This window comes from Chrysemys picta, chromosome 1, assembly GCF_011386835.1.
Source record: "Chrysemys picta bellii isolate R12L10 chromosome 1, ASM1138683v2, whole genome shotgun sequence".
In the NCBI taxonomy this organism is placed as follows: Eukaryota; Metazoa; Chordata; order Testudines; family Emydidae; genus Chrysemys; species Chrysemys picta.
The window spans coordinates 149,408,046-149,423,759 of record NC_088791.1 but is presented as its reverse complement, the minus strand read 5'-3'; the positions used below and the strand labels follow the sequence as shown (position 1 = coordinate 149,423,759).

Sequence of the window (15,714 nt, the reverse complement as noted above, 5' to 3'; positions counted from 1 at the left end):
TTTTAATTATTACACAGAGTCATGTCCACCTATTTTTGGGGGGTGGAAAGAGGTGTGGGGGGTGAGGAATGGGGTGGAGCAGTAAGAGGAGGAGAGAAAAGGCAGGGTTTTGAAATAAAGACCACACACTTTGCATTTTTAAATTTAATTTCCAGGCTAACCTACTTTTTATTTAATGCAAATTACAGTACCAGTTAACTATTTCCGAACCGAGTCACACAGAACAAAATGTATTTACAAGGGGGTAGGAGGGGCGGGGGAAATAATAAAACATTAAGCATACTTTCCACAAAAAAAGTTTATATTTAAAATGAAAAAAAATTCAGTCACAGAGGCATTCAAGTAGTAATAGTTATACAGGTTTTGCTTTTCCTTTAAATCAAGACAGATTTGCACAAGTGTATGCAATAGTTTGTATACAACCCACAGTCCTTAATATATATATTTATTTGTTTTAGATTTCGGTTTTTAAGATGGAAGTGGTCACGCTAATTTGTGTGTATACAGGCCCAAGTGATCCATCAGCAACACATTAATGAACGCAAATTTTACAGGCAAGCAAATTATATATATATATATATAAATATATATATTAAAAAAATTGAGGAAGAACAACACAAGGAAGCTACTTTTCTCAAGCTAACCCCCTAGGTACTGGTTTTTAGTTTTACTTTTTTGTTGTTTTGCTGTTATTGCAGTGTTGCGAAATGAAACAAATTCCATGAACAAAAACTGACTAAAACCCCTGTGGAAATAATGGGAACACCAAAGATGCCTTTTTATATTCTCAGAAAAGTAGCTCCTGGGTCGAATACTCTACTGTGCTTTTATAGCTATCGTCTTTTTTTTTTTTTTTTTTTTTTTACCTTCAGTAGCTGAGATTTCTAACAGAGAAAAGGTTACTGGCAATTGTTTTTAAAGCATAACAAGTCTGGAAACATTTAAAATGATCTCTAGTTGCGAATTGCAGGCATCTGCCGTTATTTAGATAAAACTTGTTTAAAACAACTAGAAAAGTGAACTGGGATCTTGGATCAGCCTCTTTTTTTTTTTTTTTTTTTTAATTTATAGGTAAATGACCATCATTAATTTTTTTCCTTAAAAAGGTAGCTAAGTTTGAAATTAAAATACCAGTGTCTTGATTGACGTCCACCAGGGGACACAGAGAATGTAATTAATTCCATCTCAGAAACGTATGCAATTGCAGAGTAGACAAAATGACAGATCAAGACCATACTTCATTAAAAACAAGCAAAAAAAAAAAAAAAAAGAAGCTAGTAACAATTCCGAGTGGACTGTCAAAAACAAATTGACATCACTGACCTTCGTGTCACCAGAAAGAAAGTGCAGCCTCTGCCTCACTGGAATGGACACGAGATGGATCCAAAAAAAACCCCAAACAAACAAGCAAACAAACAAACAAACAAAAAAACAGCAACCTTTGGTTTGGTAAAGAGTTAAGTGTTTTCCCATTCAAGACAATCTTATGTGGAATACTAACAAGGTAGAAAACACAAGTGAACTAGTTTTAAAAACAAGGCCTTCGTGCTGGGCACAAGAAATCGAGACTAATATTAAAGTTATCGTCTTAAGAAAATAAACTGACGGGGAGGGGCTGGGGAACAGCAGAAAAGGGAACAGGAAATTCCCGTATTACAAAGATGCTATAGTGTTCTATAGGAACGGCCCCAGAGCACCACAGCTGTCCTGCCGGCTGTCTGGCTACCAGTGTAGAACACTAGGGGGATTTTAAACTATCTTTTCTGTTTGTAAAAGTCCAATTTGCTCTCTCTTTAATACAGTGAAGGGAGAGACGAAAAAAACCAAAGGCTTCTGGAAGCTGCTGTCCACAAGACCTCTGGACACACGGAATAGGGAGAGACGAGCAAAGTCTAATCTAGCTGCTAGCTACTAGGTACCAAGAGGGCAAGTGTAAAATGAAACCAGTCACTGCTATTGGGGTGGTGTGGTGGGCAACTTTAGAACATCCAGAGCAAAGCCACGGCTCGAATGAAATGAGTCACAAACACAATTTCCTTTCGTTCCACTACTGACCATGGTATCACTGAAACCTTACAAGCACTCCAAAGGGTTAGAAAGCAGGGGAGCAAAGATGCCATTTTGTCTGGGACACAGCTGTTAAAAAGGACAAAAAAAAAAGGGAAATAAAATTAAAAAAAAAATCATGGCAGCGAAGGCACTCCAAACTATATAGATACACTATACATCGCTAGAGTTATTGTTACAATAATACAGGCCGGTACCTACTGTACAGAGTTAAAACTATATGGCTTTAAAAAGCTCGTCTACATTTTGTCTGATTATTAAACAGAATCACTGCCCTGAACGGTAACTTTTTGCTCATTAATAACAGTTCCTGGGTCCACATATTTACATACAAAACAATAAAACTCAAAATTTAAAAACAATAAAAAATAATGTACAAGCTTGAATTTGGTGAGGAGCTCCCCCCATACCCTTATTTACAAAAAAAAAAAAAAAAAAAAAAAGTTATTCAAAGGCCTGGATCTAACATGTATAAAAGCGTTTGTGATCCTGCCATGATCCTTGAAAAAGAAAATCAGAGACACCAGCTTACACACAGACACACTTGCACCGTCATGAAGTAGAACTAAAAGAATGAGGGAAAAGCTCTTAACTCTCCTTCTCTACCAACCTTGAATGAAAACAAACAAACAAACCACCTAGGACGGCACCTGAAACAAGCAGCGATTTTTATCAACTTGGTAATTTACTGTCCCCAGTACAGAGTAAATGTCTTTGCCCAGCCTTCGAGCTGTCTTGTCTATAAAGCAGATCTAGTCACTGCTACTGTCCTCTGCTTTTCAAGTCTTCTAAAATCTCTCCGGACATTTGATCATCCAGGCTCTAGTCCATCATTCATGGCACTCACTGGCTGATTTCTTGCATTAACACTCCTTTCAGGCCTCAGTTATTTATTACAGGAGCTGGGGGTGTTTTTGTTCAATTGAAAAATGTGATTTCCCTTCTCTTCAGCTGTAATTGGTCTAGAGCTGCTTAAAAATCTTTTCTGTTGCCCCCAGTTTCACTAAATAATGAGGGACATAACTAAGGTGAATTATCCATTCTTCTTCCAGGTATATACATTCATCTGTGCAAACAACTCCCCTCCCAGACTTCCACTGTTCATCAGACAGGACAGAGGGACCTCTATGGCTGCTAAGAAACATTCCTTCAAAAAAATCCCACAAACAGGGGCAAATATGAAGCACAGGGACAGGAAATGTACTGAATTCATAAACAAACCTCCTGCCACCCTGCAGTGACTGAGTTTACTTAGCCGCTACTGCTGGCTACTCCTGGGCCACACATAAAAGTCTGTAAATGTCAGAAACAATTTACTGTGCCTTAAAGATCCACAGGTCAAGTAATAGCCCATAAGCACCAAGGTGACTAAGGTTTCTCTGAATGTGTATAAGGCCCACATGGACATCAGCCTCAAGGATAAGACAGACCAGGTCTCAAAAGTCTATTTCTACATTGCAGCTGCAACTTCCTGCTGCTCAACTGACTCTTTCCAAGAATATTGCTTTAACTTCAGAAATGGAGACTTTGATTCTTACACCATTCACCACTACAGAAAAAAACCCTTAAACTCAGACTGGAAACAAACATTCATCCTATGCTTCAATCAGACAATTTAATGGCTGTAGACAAAATAAAACTCAAAAAGCAGTACTGTATCTATGTTATACACATATCTATTTATATTATATACACACACTTATGTAGTCAGCTTCCCCTCAAGTCAGCAGGTACAAGTTACTGTTGATATCACTTTGATGTGTATTTTATTCTACCAATGTAAAAACATCATAATGGCAACTCCACATGCATCAATAAATAAAGATAAAAAAGCAGGAGGTTAAAATGATGAAATTAAATACAGATTCTAGCTGTGGATTTAAAATTAGATCTATAGAGCGTGGCAATCTGCAAGCTCAAACTGCAGTAAAAAAATATTACAAATAAACCAGTAGATTGTTACAGTTCACATTATAAACTCTGATGTCCTTTTCCTGTGTGCATCTCGGGAAAGGGCATCCCGTTCAGAGCGAAAAACCGAAAAATGCTTTCACAGTGGCCACTTTCCAAAAGGCCCCATAACTCCGCCTGCCCCCTCCTCCTGTGGGATTCCATTCATCATCTTCTCTCTGCTGGAGATTAGAGCTGACTGGCCATTCTCTTGCACTACATGGCTCTTTTAAAAACAAAGAAGTCCAAGACTTGGTGGAGGAGCTCAGACTAGGCAAACAAGCTGCTTCAATAAAGCTAACCAGGCGTGTTTGACATGCGTGTGTGTATATATTATAAATATATATATCCCACTTGATAGACTTTTTTCCATATTGAAGCTGCAGGTTTCTCTATTGCTAGCGCTAATTTTTAAAATAAGTCTTCCACTAGCAGTTCCAAGTTTAGACATACAGTAAGCACCCCCCCCACCCCCTGGGCTACCTATTGTCCTATCACCTCCCCACCTCCCAGATCATGCCAAAGGCAGTTCTTCTGATAGCCTAGATATGGATTCACTTACAAGAAACGCTTAGCTCTGTTGAATGATCCCGGCTAAGCTCCCAACCAAATTCAAGCTGTGCACTACACCAAAGTCTGAAACTTCACTTAAAAAGAAAATAAAAAAAAGAGGTTATAAAAAAAAAAAGTCAGCAGAAAATGAGGTTTTTTTCCTTCTTTCTGTTGTGGGAGGGGGCATGAGGCAAGAGTCCTGGTTCTGAAGTACACAACAGCAAACTTTCCATATGAAGAGATTGTCAAGGGAAGAGACATTGATGTGTTCTATTGCTCCACTTTCCCTTCTCCCCCCCACCTATTCCCTTGCCCTGGAGACCCCGCAGAGTGAGAATACAATGAAACTGGTTTGTATTTATAGATATTTTACAAGGTTAAATAAGAACAACAATAATAATAAAAAAATTGAACACTAAAATGAACAGGGTTTTGTTTTGTTTTGTTTTTTTCCTCTTTTTAATTTTCTTTCCAAATGTGACCAGTGTTGCTGAGCAAGACTCAAATTACTGGTGATTTTTCCTGTGCAGCTGGCTTGCGTGGGACCACTTCAGGTGGAGTTGGAGGCTGATGCTGAAGCTGCGTTATTGGTCTGACCTCGCTCTCCTGCATTAACATCTGCCAACGACAGAAAGGGGAGAGCAAAAAGCAGTGTTACTTCCAAGCAACAGCACCTCAATCAATGGATTTGACCTTTATGGTGCACACAGCCCTACAGCCCCCACCAACTTAGAACCGATGTACTCTGCATCACTGTGCCATGCTGTGGGGTTAAGGGGTTCTCCTGAATGCAATCATGGGTGAGGCAGGAGTGATTCAATGGGGCATGATCTGCAAGCAGCATATTACTGACTCAAATGGAGCAGCAGAAAAGCCTTTTTCAAAGGTTGAAGTCACCAGGGTACTAGCGCTACCTCGCACTTTAAACTGCAAGTGTGTATAGCTGTATGCCAGAGGCAGCCCAGGGGGAAAACCTGCTGCAACGCTCACAGTCATGTTAGAATTCAGTAACTGTACTGGCATGGCAAGGCACACTCGCATTCCCAAAGTATGTATGGCTACCACAAGCTTTCCCATTGGTGCTTAGGCTTTATATTGTGTCCATCATGTAGTGAAGCCATCTCTGTTAAATGTGTGAATGAGCCAAGACAATGAAAGCAACCAGCCACAGTCTCTGGTAGAACCAGCTTGTGTATTAATGTGTAATTCATACACTGGTTCCCTCAATACGTGTCTTTCAAGTCTATTGCTTTATTTCAGGGTGGATTTGATTTAAATCACTAGTCAGGAAGACTCAATTTAATCATTATTTTCTACAAAAAAGTGCATTCTTGTTGGTTGTTATAACCTTAATATATATTCTTCCCAATTCATAGATATAGGTTTCATTTTTAGAAGGTACACACTATACATTTTTAAACCGTGATTTATTTTGAAAAACTTTTCAGATTAGTTTTACAGCTACATCAGAAAATGAATGATTGTTTGGTTATTTCATTTACCAAAGGTAATTGAAGCAGATATTTATGAAGTCACTGGGAGGTGAACTATCTCCAATTCAACAGGTTAATCATTAATATTTGGAGGATTTTCTTGCCAGGCTGTATTAGGAGGAGAACATCACCAGACATTTAAATTGTTTTATTTAACTAAAACAACAACGTTAAGTATTCTGGATTTTTTTCTTCAACAGCAAACATATCATATTTTAACAAAACAAGCATATGTCCCTCACTTCTCACATTTATCTCCAGACTTCTTCTCCTTGTCCAGATGTATTCCGCCCCCAACAATCTTCTATTAATTGAACTTTTTGAAACTTTGCACTTTTAGAGAGAGGTAAGGGATTGATTCTGTGTACACAAATTTGCAGAGAGACAATAGAGTTGAGGTCTGTTATTTCTCACCTCTCTATATTAATTTATTTAAAAACCTTTTTGCTGTTAACACGCATGTTACCTCTGGAGAGACAAATCCACAGTTTGAGAACTTCAAAACTAAGCATCTCCGATGTATCTTCTAGGTTCAGCACTGAGTCCCGTTGGGTAGATAGAAAGATTAACCTAAACAATCTATACAGAAGCCCCTGGAACCCCATAAGATTGGGTCCCTAATCCATGAACTATTGGAACTCATTTACCAAACTTTTCTTAAACATTACATGAATGTATTGTCTCATACTATAGAATTAGAATTTATAATCCCTAGTCCATGAGGAGATATCTTTGAGCTATAATGTATTTTAATTAAAACTATCTTTAGATAGGTTTTTTCCTGAAAAAGCATTTTATCAAAAAAATCTAATTTAAATTAAAAAATCCAATTTTATTTATTTATTTTTTTAAATAATTGATTTTTATCCACCCTGCTTTATTTTGTGGTTGCTCAACACAAGATAGACTTGCCACCTTCCTAACTGCTGAAAGCAGATTAATGTCAAGGCTGAAGCCAGTAATGAGGCTTATACAATGCACTGTTGGAGGATCAGTGCCTGGAGGTGAATAACCTGAAACATGCTCTCTCTCTTCCCTAACTCAGATAACAGTGTTCACTGGAAAGAGACTCTATAGTGTAAGATGGGCATGTGTCAAGATGCTTTCTAAGGAAGTGCAGCAAAGGATTCTCTCTTTTTCCTATTTCTTTGGAAACTCGGTCTTTTCAATGGCATTCTTTCATTTGTTGTACAAGAAGCAGCACAGATCATTTCAGTTTATAACAAAATAGAAATCTGTTGGCAAGCTGGATCTTTGACTGTGACCGAAAGGTCCTTCCAGAGAGAATCTCAATGTTTTGCTGGTGCATTTGTGAACATTTGAGGAGTATAGGTGACGTGTAAGAAGCCTGGAAAAAGCAAATATTTAAAACAGGATAAAACAAAAGTCAGGATGCTGTTAACTGGGTAAAATATTAGAGGTGTCAACACAGAAACCTATATATAAGAACAACATGATGGCCAATTAACCACGTTTTTGTAGAGGACAGACAAAGCTGATAAATCTTATGCACAATTACAGCTCTGGTGGAAAAGGAAAATGTATCTGGTATAGTCCCACACAGAAAACTAAGCTGTTGTCCAGTGAGTATGGATAACACAAAATTGGCTGACACAGACCATGAAGAAAGAGAAATTTATGATCATTACAAATACTAAGCTGGAGAAAGGTAATAATTGAGAATTAGCACAGGGCACTCTCCCTTTTATTCTCTCCTCCCCACTAACAAACTAAAAAAATACAATTAATTGTAAACTAATCAGTGTTGCAGATGGTATCACACAAGAAGCTATCACAACACAGCTGAGGTTAGATTGGATGAACAAACTGGAGATCTTGAGAGAAATAGGCTCATTAAAAAGGGGCAGAGATTGATGTAAGTAAATATAACAATTCAGTTGAAGGAAAGCAGTGGCTAGCACAAGTACAAAATCGGAGGCTGTGTAGAGAAAAACTGGGGGCGACACCATCTCCACACCAGTAAAGAGCTTATCATGCAACGCAGCTGCAATAAAAAATACAACAGTAACTCTAGGGATATACTGTGCAGCTGAATACATGTTTGCTGATGAAGTTCTTTTATCTAGCCATTCTTAATAATGACCAAAGTAGGGGGCACCGCACTGGAAAAAGGACACTGATAAATAAGGAAGAGAGCCCAGAAAAGCACAGCACTGGATGATGGAAGAGTGAGACAATACGCTCCAGGAGAGAGAAGGTTAACAGTACATCATCACCTAGGAGAAAAGGAGACAAACGGAAAAAGAGAGTGACCACCTACCCACATCTGAGAAGTGATAACCAGGATCAGAAAATGGGATTATCAAGCTGAGAAGAGAAATCCTACTCCGGGTAGCAGGCTATTTTCCAGTCCTGGCTTCTCTCCACCCCAGAATGGTTCCTCAAATGCAGTAAAAATCATCCCAATGTACTTAAGATAGCAATCCAATATTTTACCAGTATGTTGTTGGCATTATCGACAGCCCTTGGATTTAAAATATAGTCCCTGCTGTTCTGATAGCTATCCGTTCACGCTAACTATCTAACTCACCATCACACTGAACATAAGAAGGGCCATACTGGGTCAGACCAATGGTCCATCTAGCCTAGTATCCTGTCTTCCGACAGTGCCAGAAGCAATGCCAGGTACTTCAGAGAGAATAAACAGAACAGGCAATGGAGTGATCCATCCCCTGTAGCCCACTCCCAGCTTCTGGCAAACAGAGGCGAGGGACACTTCAAAGCATGGGGTTGCATCTTTGCTCATCCAGGCTAACAGCCCTTGATGGACCTATCCTCCAGGAATTTATCTAGTTCTTTTTTGAACCCTTTTACAGTCTTGACCTTCAAAACATCCTCTGACAAAGAGTTCCACAGGCTGACTCTGTGTTGTGTGAAGAACTACTTCCTTTTGTTTGTTTTAAAGCTGCTGCCTCTTAATTTCATTGGGTGAACCCTAGTTCTTGTGTTGTGAGGAGGAGTAAATAACACTTCCTTATTTACTTTCTCCACACCAGTCATGCTTTTATAGACCTCTATCATGTCCCTGCTTTTTCTATCGTGTCCCCCCTTAGTCATCTCTTTTCCAAGCTGAAAAGTCCCAGTCCCATTGGGTATGAGAATACATATAACAGACAGCATCACTGTGTGTTCTGTTTACCACTTGTTGGAATATGCTATGACTCTTGATTTACTGCCCCTGAAGACAGCGCAGCTAAAAGTGTTAAGATGTAATTATCAAACGGTCAGAGAGGAATGGGGAAAAGTCTATCCCCAAGTGATGTACATAAAACCTGCTTCTCTCATGGTCAGTTTGCTAGCTTGAGTTCCTGCAGACCATTTGCCTCTGATCAGCTGTGTGTACACATTAGAGGGAGGGGTAAGCAAGGAGACAGCCTAGGTTCCGATACTTGTGGCTCTTCTACAACAATATATACAAAGGCCTTCCAATTTGGGATCAGACTGTGCACGCTGCTCCGGGAGCTGGTACATGCCTGCAAACACCCATGTGCTGTACACCATGAACTCTAGGAAAGACACCACCTTGGCTTTTCTGCAGGTTCTGTGCTGCCACATCACCAGAGTGCAGGCTGGGGAGCAGGACGAGCGCAGCTATATGCTAGTTTCAGTGCCTCCATACTAAGACGTTGCACTGAAAGCACCCAGCACAGAAAGGGGCCCTGCACACTCAGATTCTTCCTCCTTCGTTGGGGAGTCAGCACTTAAGCAGAGTACATGAGGAAATCTGTGCCCTTGACAGAACCAGTAAAAAAGAGAGAAAAAGCCTTTTTGTTGGGGTAGATTAGTGTTTGTGCCACTGTGATAAGCACTTGTGACTGTGGTGTTTGCTGGTTCCCGCTAAATCTCCCCAGGCTGGGGAGGTGACTGCAGCAGGCTCAACAGTACTTGGGGTGAGACTGTTCTCAGCCAGAAGCCTCCTCATTATCAACCTGACAGCTCTGCACCTGATGGAAACATACCATGTATTGGGCTTAGGCCTAATTATTGTCTCCACAGCCTTGTCAAGAATGGTGGTGATCTACTGCTCCTTAAGGCAGCATGTTGCTGGTGCTTCTCCCAGTCCTACTTCTGGAATTGCCTCCGCTTTCTGGTCAGGGACATGGTGTCCCTCAGAAGCCTACCAGAAAGGATGCTATAGAGGATGGAGCTGCAGTCTGGGTATTACAACCCTCAGATGCTACTTAATTTAAGAACTTGTCAAAGGCCACAGGGATTTTCATTCCTGATATATTGCAATGCTAACCTGAAAGGACACACTGAGGTAGCCTGCCAATAGTTTGAGGGTCCTTAAAAGGACAATTAAGGACTCCAGGGGAAGGTTGGGGTGAGACAAAATTCGTCAGAGAGAGGTTCTTTGAGCCTAGAAATCCAGGCTCATGTTGTACTTTACTGCTCTCTATAGAGAACTGTGATCTAGTGGTCTAAGCCCAAAGCTGGGAGCCAGCAATTTCAGTTGCTGACACCCCGTGTAATCTGTGCACCTCCCTGAGCCTCATTTTCCTCGTCTAAAAAACTGGGATAATACTTGCCTCTCTCTCATGGGGGATGAGAAATAAATGCTTTCCAAGTGCTGTCAAGGTGAAACTGCACATCTATGTGCTAAATATTACTTTATTATGAGTGTTGTCAAGGTCTTGTGCAACTGCCCTGCGCTTGCAGGCAACTCTAGTTCCGCTCTGTCCCACCTTGCTGTTGAGGATGCTGGAACATGTCTCATTTTAGATCAAAGGGATTAGCACAGCATGATGCATCAGAAAATGATCCCTGAAGCTATGCTGGCCAGGGTCCCATGCAGGATGGCACCCCCCCTCAGGTAGAAATGCTGACTAGCAGAGCAGCTATCTGGCCGCTTGTTGATCCAGGAAGAAAAATACATGATGTTGTGGCATAAGGGCTTTATTGACACTTTTAGGATGACCTGCATAAGGCACTAGTGGAAAAGCACTTTGTGAACAATACAATTATTCCAAACTTGACGCAAGTACAACTTTCATCCTGCCCCAAAATCATCTTGTATTCAAACATGCAACTGGGTCAAAGAAATCCTAGTTTAGGGGTGTTTGAGTAAGTTTACAAATGGTATTGGAGCAAAATTTCATACCCACCTTCCTGAAAAGCCAGCTCCCATCAGTACCATGAGCCCACCCGTACAGGAATCTGAAGGAGAGGGAATTTATAACCAATGTATTTGGAAATCTCTTAAAAATTACACACAATAATTCCCTTTCACATACAGCCAGCACTTCAAGGGCTGATATTTCACTGGGCTAGAAGCAAGTGACATTCACTCATCCAGGACTAAATATTGCCCAGCCTGAGCCACAGGCCAAAGACATTTTTGAGGAAATCAGGTAACAGTCAGCTGGGAGGCTTTTTTTCTGGGAGCATTTTACACAGGAGCTGTTTGAAGCTATGATGTTACAGTAAGTTCTGGGAGGGACTGTTTAGCAGGTGAAGTTCAGATAAAGCTGTCAAAGTTGCATGATAAATGCATTTCAGCAGATAGCTATTGCCACCACATGTTTGATGGCAGCAAACACATTCAGAGACACACTATAGACCAGATCCTCATCTGCAGTAAGTTGGTGTTGATCCAGATACTCAGCTGGGTGTAAGTCACTGTGAAAATCAAATGCTGGTTGTGACCACACATATAATGTCTCTCACACAGTGTGTGCATTCAAGATGTTGGTTGGGATTCCATAGGGGGGAGGGATAGCTCAGTGGTTTGAGCATTGGCCTGCTAAACCCAGGATTATGAGTTCAATCCTTGAGGGGGCCACTTAGGATTTGGGGCAAAATCAAGTACTTGGTCCTGCTAGTGAAGGCAGGGGGCTGGACTAGATGACCTTTCAAGGTCCCTTCCAGTTCTAGGAGATAGGATATCTCCATTAATTTAAAAAAAAATTATTTAAGTTAAAGCTGAGTTGAGTTTTTCACTTAAAGCAGAAATTCAACCCATCGGTTCTTAAATTTTTTTTATGCACACTCCTCCCCCAGTATATGAGTCTACAGATGTCAGGGCAATTTGCACAGCGCCTGTGTCATCTTATGTGTCCGTACAGGACCTAGCACACAATGGGCGTGACTAGCTCTTCTAGGCACTATTGTAACAAATGTTAAATAAAGGTGTGCTACCATTCCAAAGAGAGTGCAGTTTCCATGCCAACAGAATTTGGGGAGAGAAAGTCTCCTGACCAGCATTACCATGCTAGGCTTGGGGAAAACTACCAATCAGAGGATATTTTAGAGGTTATTATCGAACCATGACTCTGCTCTGGACTCAGGAAGATGTAGACAGTGTTCTGTCATGCTGAAAATTGGCTCCCCCATCCCAGTTTTGATCAACACAGTATCCTGAATTTTCAGCTATTGCATTATAAAGACACAGATTTAATGTCGCTATGTAACAATAACACTTCAGCACCATCAGAAGTGACAGTGATTATGTAACAAGGCCCTAAGGAGGGTTGTTTGTGGGGACTAAACCTGGACTCTCTGGATTCTGAAGTCTGAGCGGCTACTACCTGAGCTAACTGATCACGTTCACTGGCATAAAGGCACGGATCGGCGGGTAGTGTTCGATGTATCGGGGATCGATTTATCGCGTCTCGTCTGGACGCGATAAATCGATCCGCGAATTGACGCCCGTACTCCACCTCGGCAGGAGGGGTAAGCGGAGTCGACGGGGGAGCCGCGGCAGTCGACTCGCAGCCGTGAGAACAGCCAGGTAAGTCGAACCTTAGTTCCCGCCCTTCCCCCCTGCTAGTGTAGCCCAGGCATAAGACAAAATGCCACACTGTATTACCATGCAATTATAACCCACTAACTTGCGTAACTTTTTTAAATCTCATGCTACATCTACAATCAGCTAACATCTCACCGCTGTAAGAGTGGCTTTGAATAATTTATTTACAAGGGCAAACGTTTTGCTGAAAAGTGTCATTGTCAGTGTGGGTGCCCTGTGTCAGATGGCAAACCCATTCCCATGCTGCTCTGATACTGGTTTAATGATTAGAAGAACTTTGCTGCTCAGGGACCCAGTGTTTCTCAAATGCGGCCACCGTGACCACCAGGGGTTTTTCCTGCGTCCACAACAGCTTCTTGCGCAGAGATGGGGGAGGGGGCAAAGCAGTGGCCCCTCCCCGCAGCACTCAGGGGTGGGCTTCAGCCCCCCTCTCCTGGTTCAGCCAGAGGCTCTGGCAGCAGGCTTCACCCTCCCCCACCCTAACTTCAGGTCTTTGGATTTCAGCCACCCCCACCCCCCGGCTCCAGCTATGGGGCTCTGGGCTTTTGCAGGGCCGGCCTTACTGGGTGCTGTGGTCCAGAGGCAAGAAGTGGGGGAAGCCTGGGGTCTGAGACAATGGAAGGAAGCCCGAGGCAATGGGGAGAAAGCAGTGGGGACCAGGGGAGGCGAGGGCACCAAACTGTATATTATTTTTATTATTGAGTCTGCAAAAAAAAACCTACATCAATCAATTGCAATGATTTGGACATGTAAATATACATATTTGTTTTTTCTGAACTTAATTAAGTATTTTAGGAAATATTGTCAGAGCAGCCACGAGCAAGAGTTAGTCATCACACTGTGAGGCCACCAAAAATTTTGTTGACACCTCCCCTGGTCTCGACAGTGAATTCTATTGCCAGAGCTAAAGCAAATCAGGTTTGCACAGTTTCCAACACAACCTAATCCTGAAATCTTAATTCAGGCTAAATTTCCCCGGCACAAGAATTTTGTAAGAGTAAGAACTACACAGGTTTGAGTCCAAGGTCATCAAAATAGCTGTGTATGCAAGAGACTATGAAGATGTAATTGAAAGTTATCAAATATTGAACAATATATCAAAATTCCTCTGTAGCTGCAAAAGATTCTCATGAGGATCAAAGACACCGGCCCATCTCAGCAATACAGTGGCTACTAAGAGGAGGGTTAAAATGCAGACACTAATTAGCCATTTTTTAGTACAGTTCACATTTAGGACTTGACCTGAAATGCTTTCCCCCCATGTGAGCTCTTCGAAAGCTGTGCTAAGCAAAGCAAGGAAAGTGCTTTTTTGAACTCACACTAGTTAATTTCTCATCACCTGTAAGCAATCATACTTTTTGTTCCCTGTGCACATCCTACAGCTCATCTGAAAGACAACACCTTCAGCCACACAAAACCCCTGAGAGCATACTGAGACATTGGCTCAGCACTGGCTCAGGGAGAAAGAGTGCCCTCTCTTGAATCATCAACACTAGATCATACTTGCACTCCCAAGTTTTCCTTGGAGATCTCTTAGCCAAGCTCTAACACTGCTCAACTTGTAAGTTCATATAGGATCCCAACACACCACGGTAGGTCTCCAGGCCAGTAATGAGGTTTTATAAGTTTCTGACAGCAAGAGACAGACAAAGAAGAGAACCACTCTTGGTTGGGCAAAAAGCCAGAGCATTATTTGTGCCCAAAGCTGGTATAAGGGGATCCACAATAAGAAGCTGTAACTGCTTAGGTGCAGCAGAAATCAATACACTAAAAGTGAATCCCTTGGTAATCCTTTTTGGAAGTGCTAATGTATTTTGCATTAGTGAGAAAATCTTGTTTATCCACAATCAGTCAAAATTTGCTTGGAAATAAACCTTTCAGATGAGGCTCCATTTACTGAGCTGATCGTTTCTTTTTTGCCTAGGCCTCTCTAAAACTAGCTAAAGTTTAGAGCTTAACAAAATCAGCGCTGAATGTCTGTGGGGTCCAGAAATTAACTGACCAGGAGGATCTTTAGAAGGTGAGCTTATTCTCATTGTTCCACTTCTTCACACTAGAAATTTGAGTGAAAGACACAGACACTAGGATGCGTCATCAAAATGAGCTGGGTTAGGACTCAGGTTAGTATTGCCAAAGTGCCCACAGCCAGCTAATCCAACAAGACTGAGTTTAAAATGGAGTTGGAATTAAATTATTCCTCATCCACCCCAGGGTCTGTTACTCAAGCTTCTTAATGGAAGGAGTGTCGTTTGAGAGAGAAGGGAGACAGGCAGGCAGGCGCATGTTCTCACCTGAGGCTGCTGTAGCATTTGTAGGGGTTGAAGCAGCTGCTTGATTCCGAGCATGAGCAGGGATGAGGATCGAAGCCAAAGATGGGTTACTTGACAGTTCTGGAGGGGAGGTGGAACAAACAGAGTTAGCTTATAGTCCACACAGAACCTCTGCATGCAGATTAACTCCTTGGGTTTCTCAGCAAACGTAACCATCAATGAAATGCATGCCCTAATAAACAAGGTCACATTACACTTCCATGTATGTCCATGAGCAAGAGGAAGCCACAGTGATATCCAGCATGGGAATTTCCAGAGCAAAGCGTCTCTGTACAGCTACAAGAAGTGATAATTTCCCAGCGAAAGGAGATGACCGTGGAGTTAGCAAAGCACAGACCAATCCTGGTCCTTGGAAACAGCCTGTTAATACAACTTCATTCTGAGAATCACCCTTTCCCTTCATGAACACACCCACTCACAGTCAGCTTAAAGGAGAAGGCTGATGACAACAGTGTGCTGCTTTGGGCATTGATTGTTACAGGTTCTCCAACAACTCCGGGGAGTCAGTTCCTTGACTCACAAACTCCATTAGAGACACAAGGTGGGTGAGGTA

At 41.6% G+C, this 15,714-nt stretch overlaps 1 protein-coding gene across 6 annotated transcripts in view; it reads right to left on the bottom strand.

Moving 5' to 3' along the window:
* Window positions 1–912: 912 nt before the first annotated feature.
* The window catches only part of GSK3B (glycogen synthase kinase 3 beta), a 233,238-nt gene continuing 218,436 nt past the window's right edge, over window positions 913–15,714 (bottom strand). For 2 of the 6 annotated variants that reach the window (XM_065586994.1, XM_005292686.5), the window contains 3 exons: window positions 15,123–15,221; window positions 11,189–11,240; window positions 913–5,187 (listed from right to left, as the gene is read on the bottom strand). In XM_065586994.1, the coding sequence (XP_065443066.1) occupies window positions 5,181–5,187; window positions 11,189–11,240; window positions 15,123–15,221 (158 nt within the window). In that variant the 3' untranslated portion in view covers window positions 913–5,180. The remainder of the gene's footprint in view (window positions 5,188–11,188; window positions 11,241–15,122; window positions 15,222–15,714) is intronic. The other 4 variants (XM_005292685.5, XM_005292687.5, XM_005292688.5 and 1 more) reach the window with 2 other exon arrangements.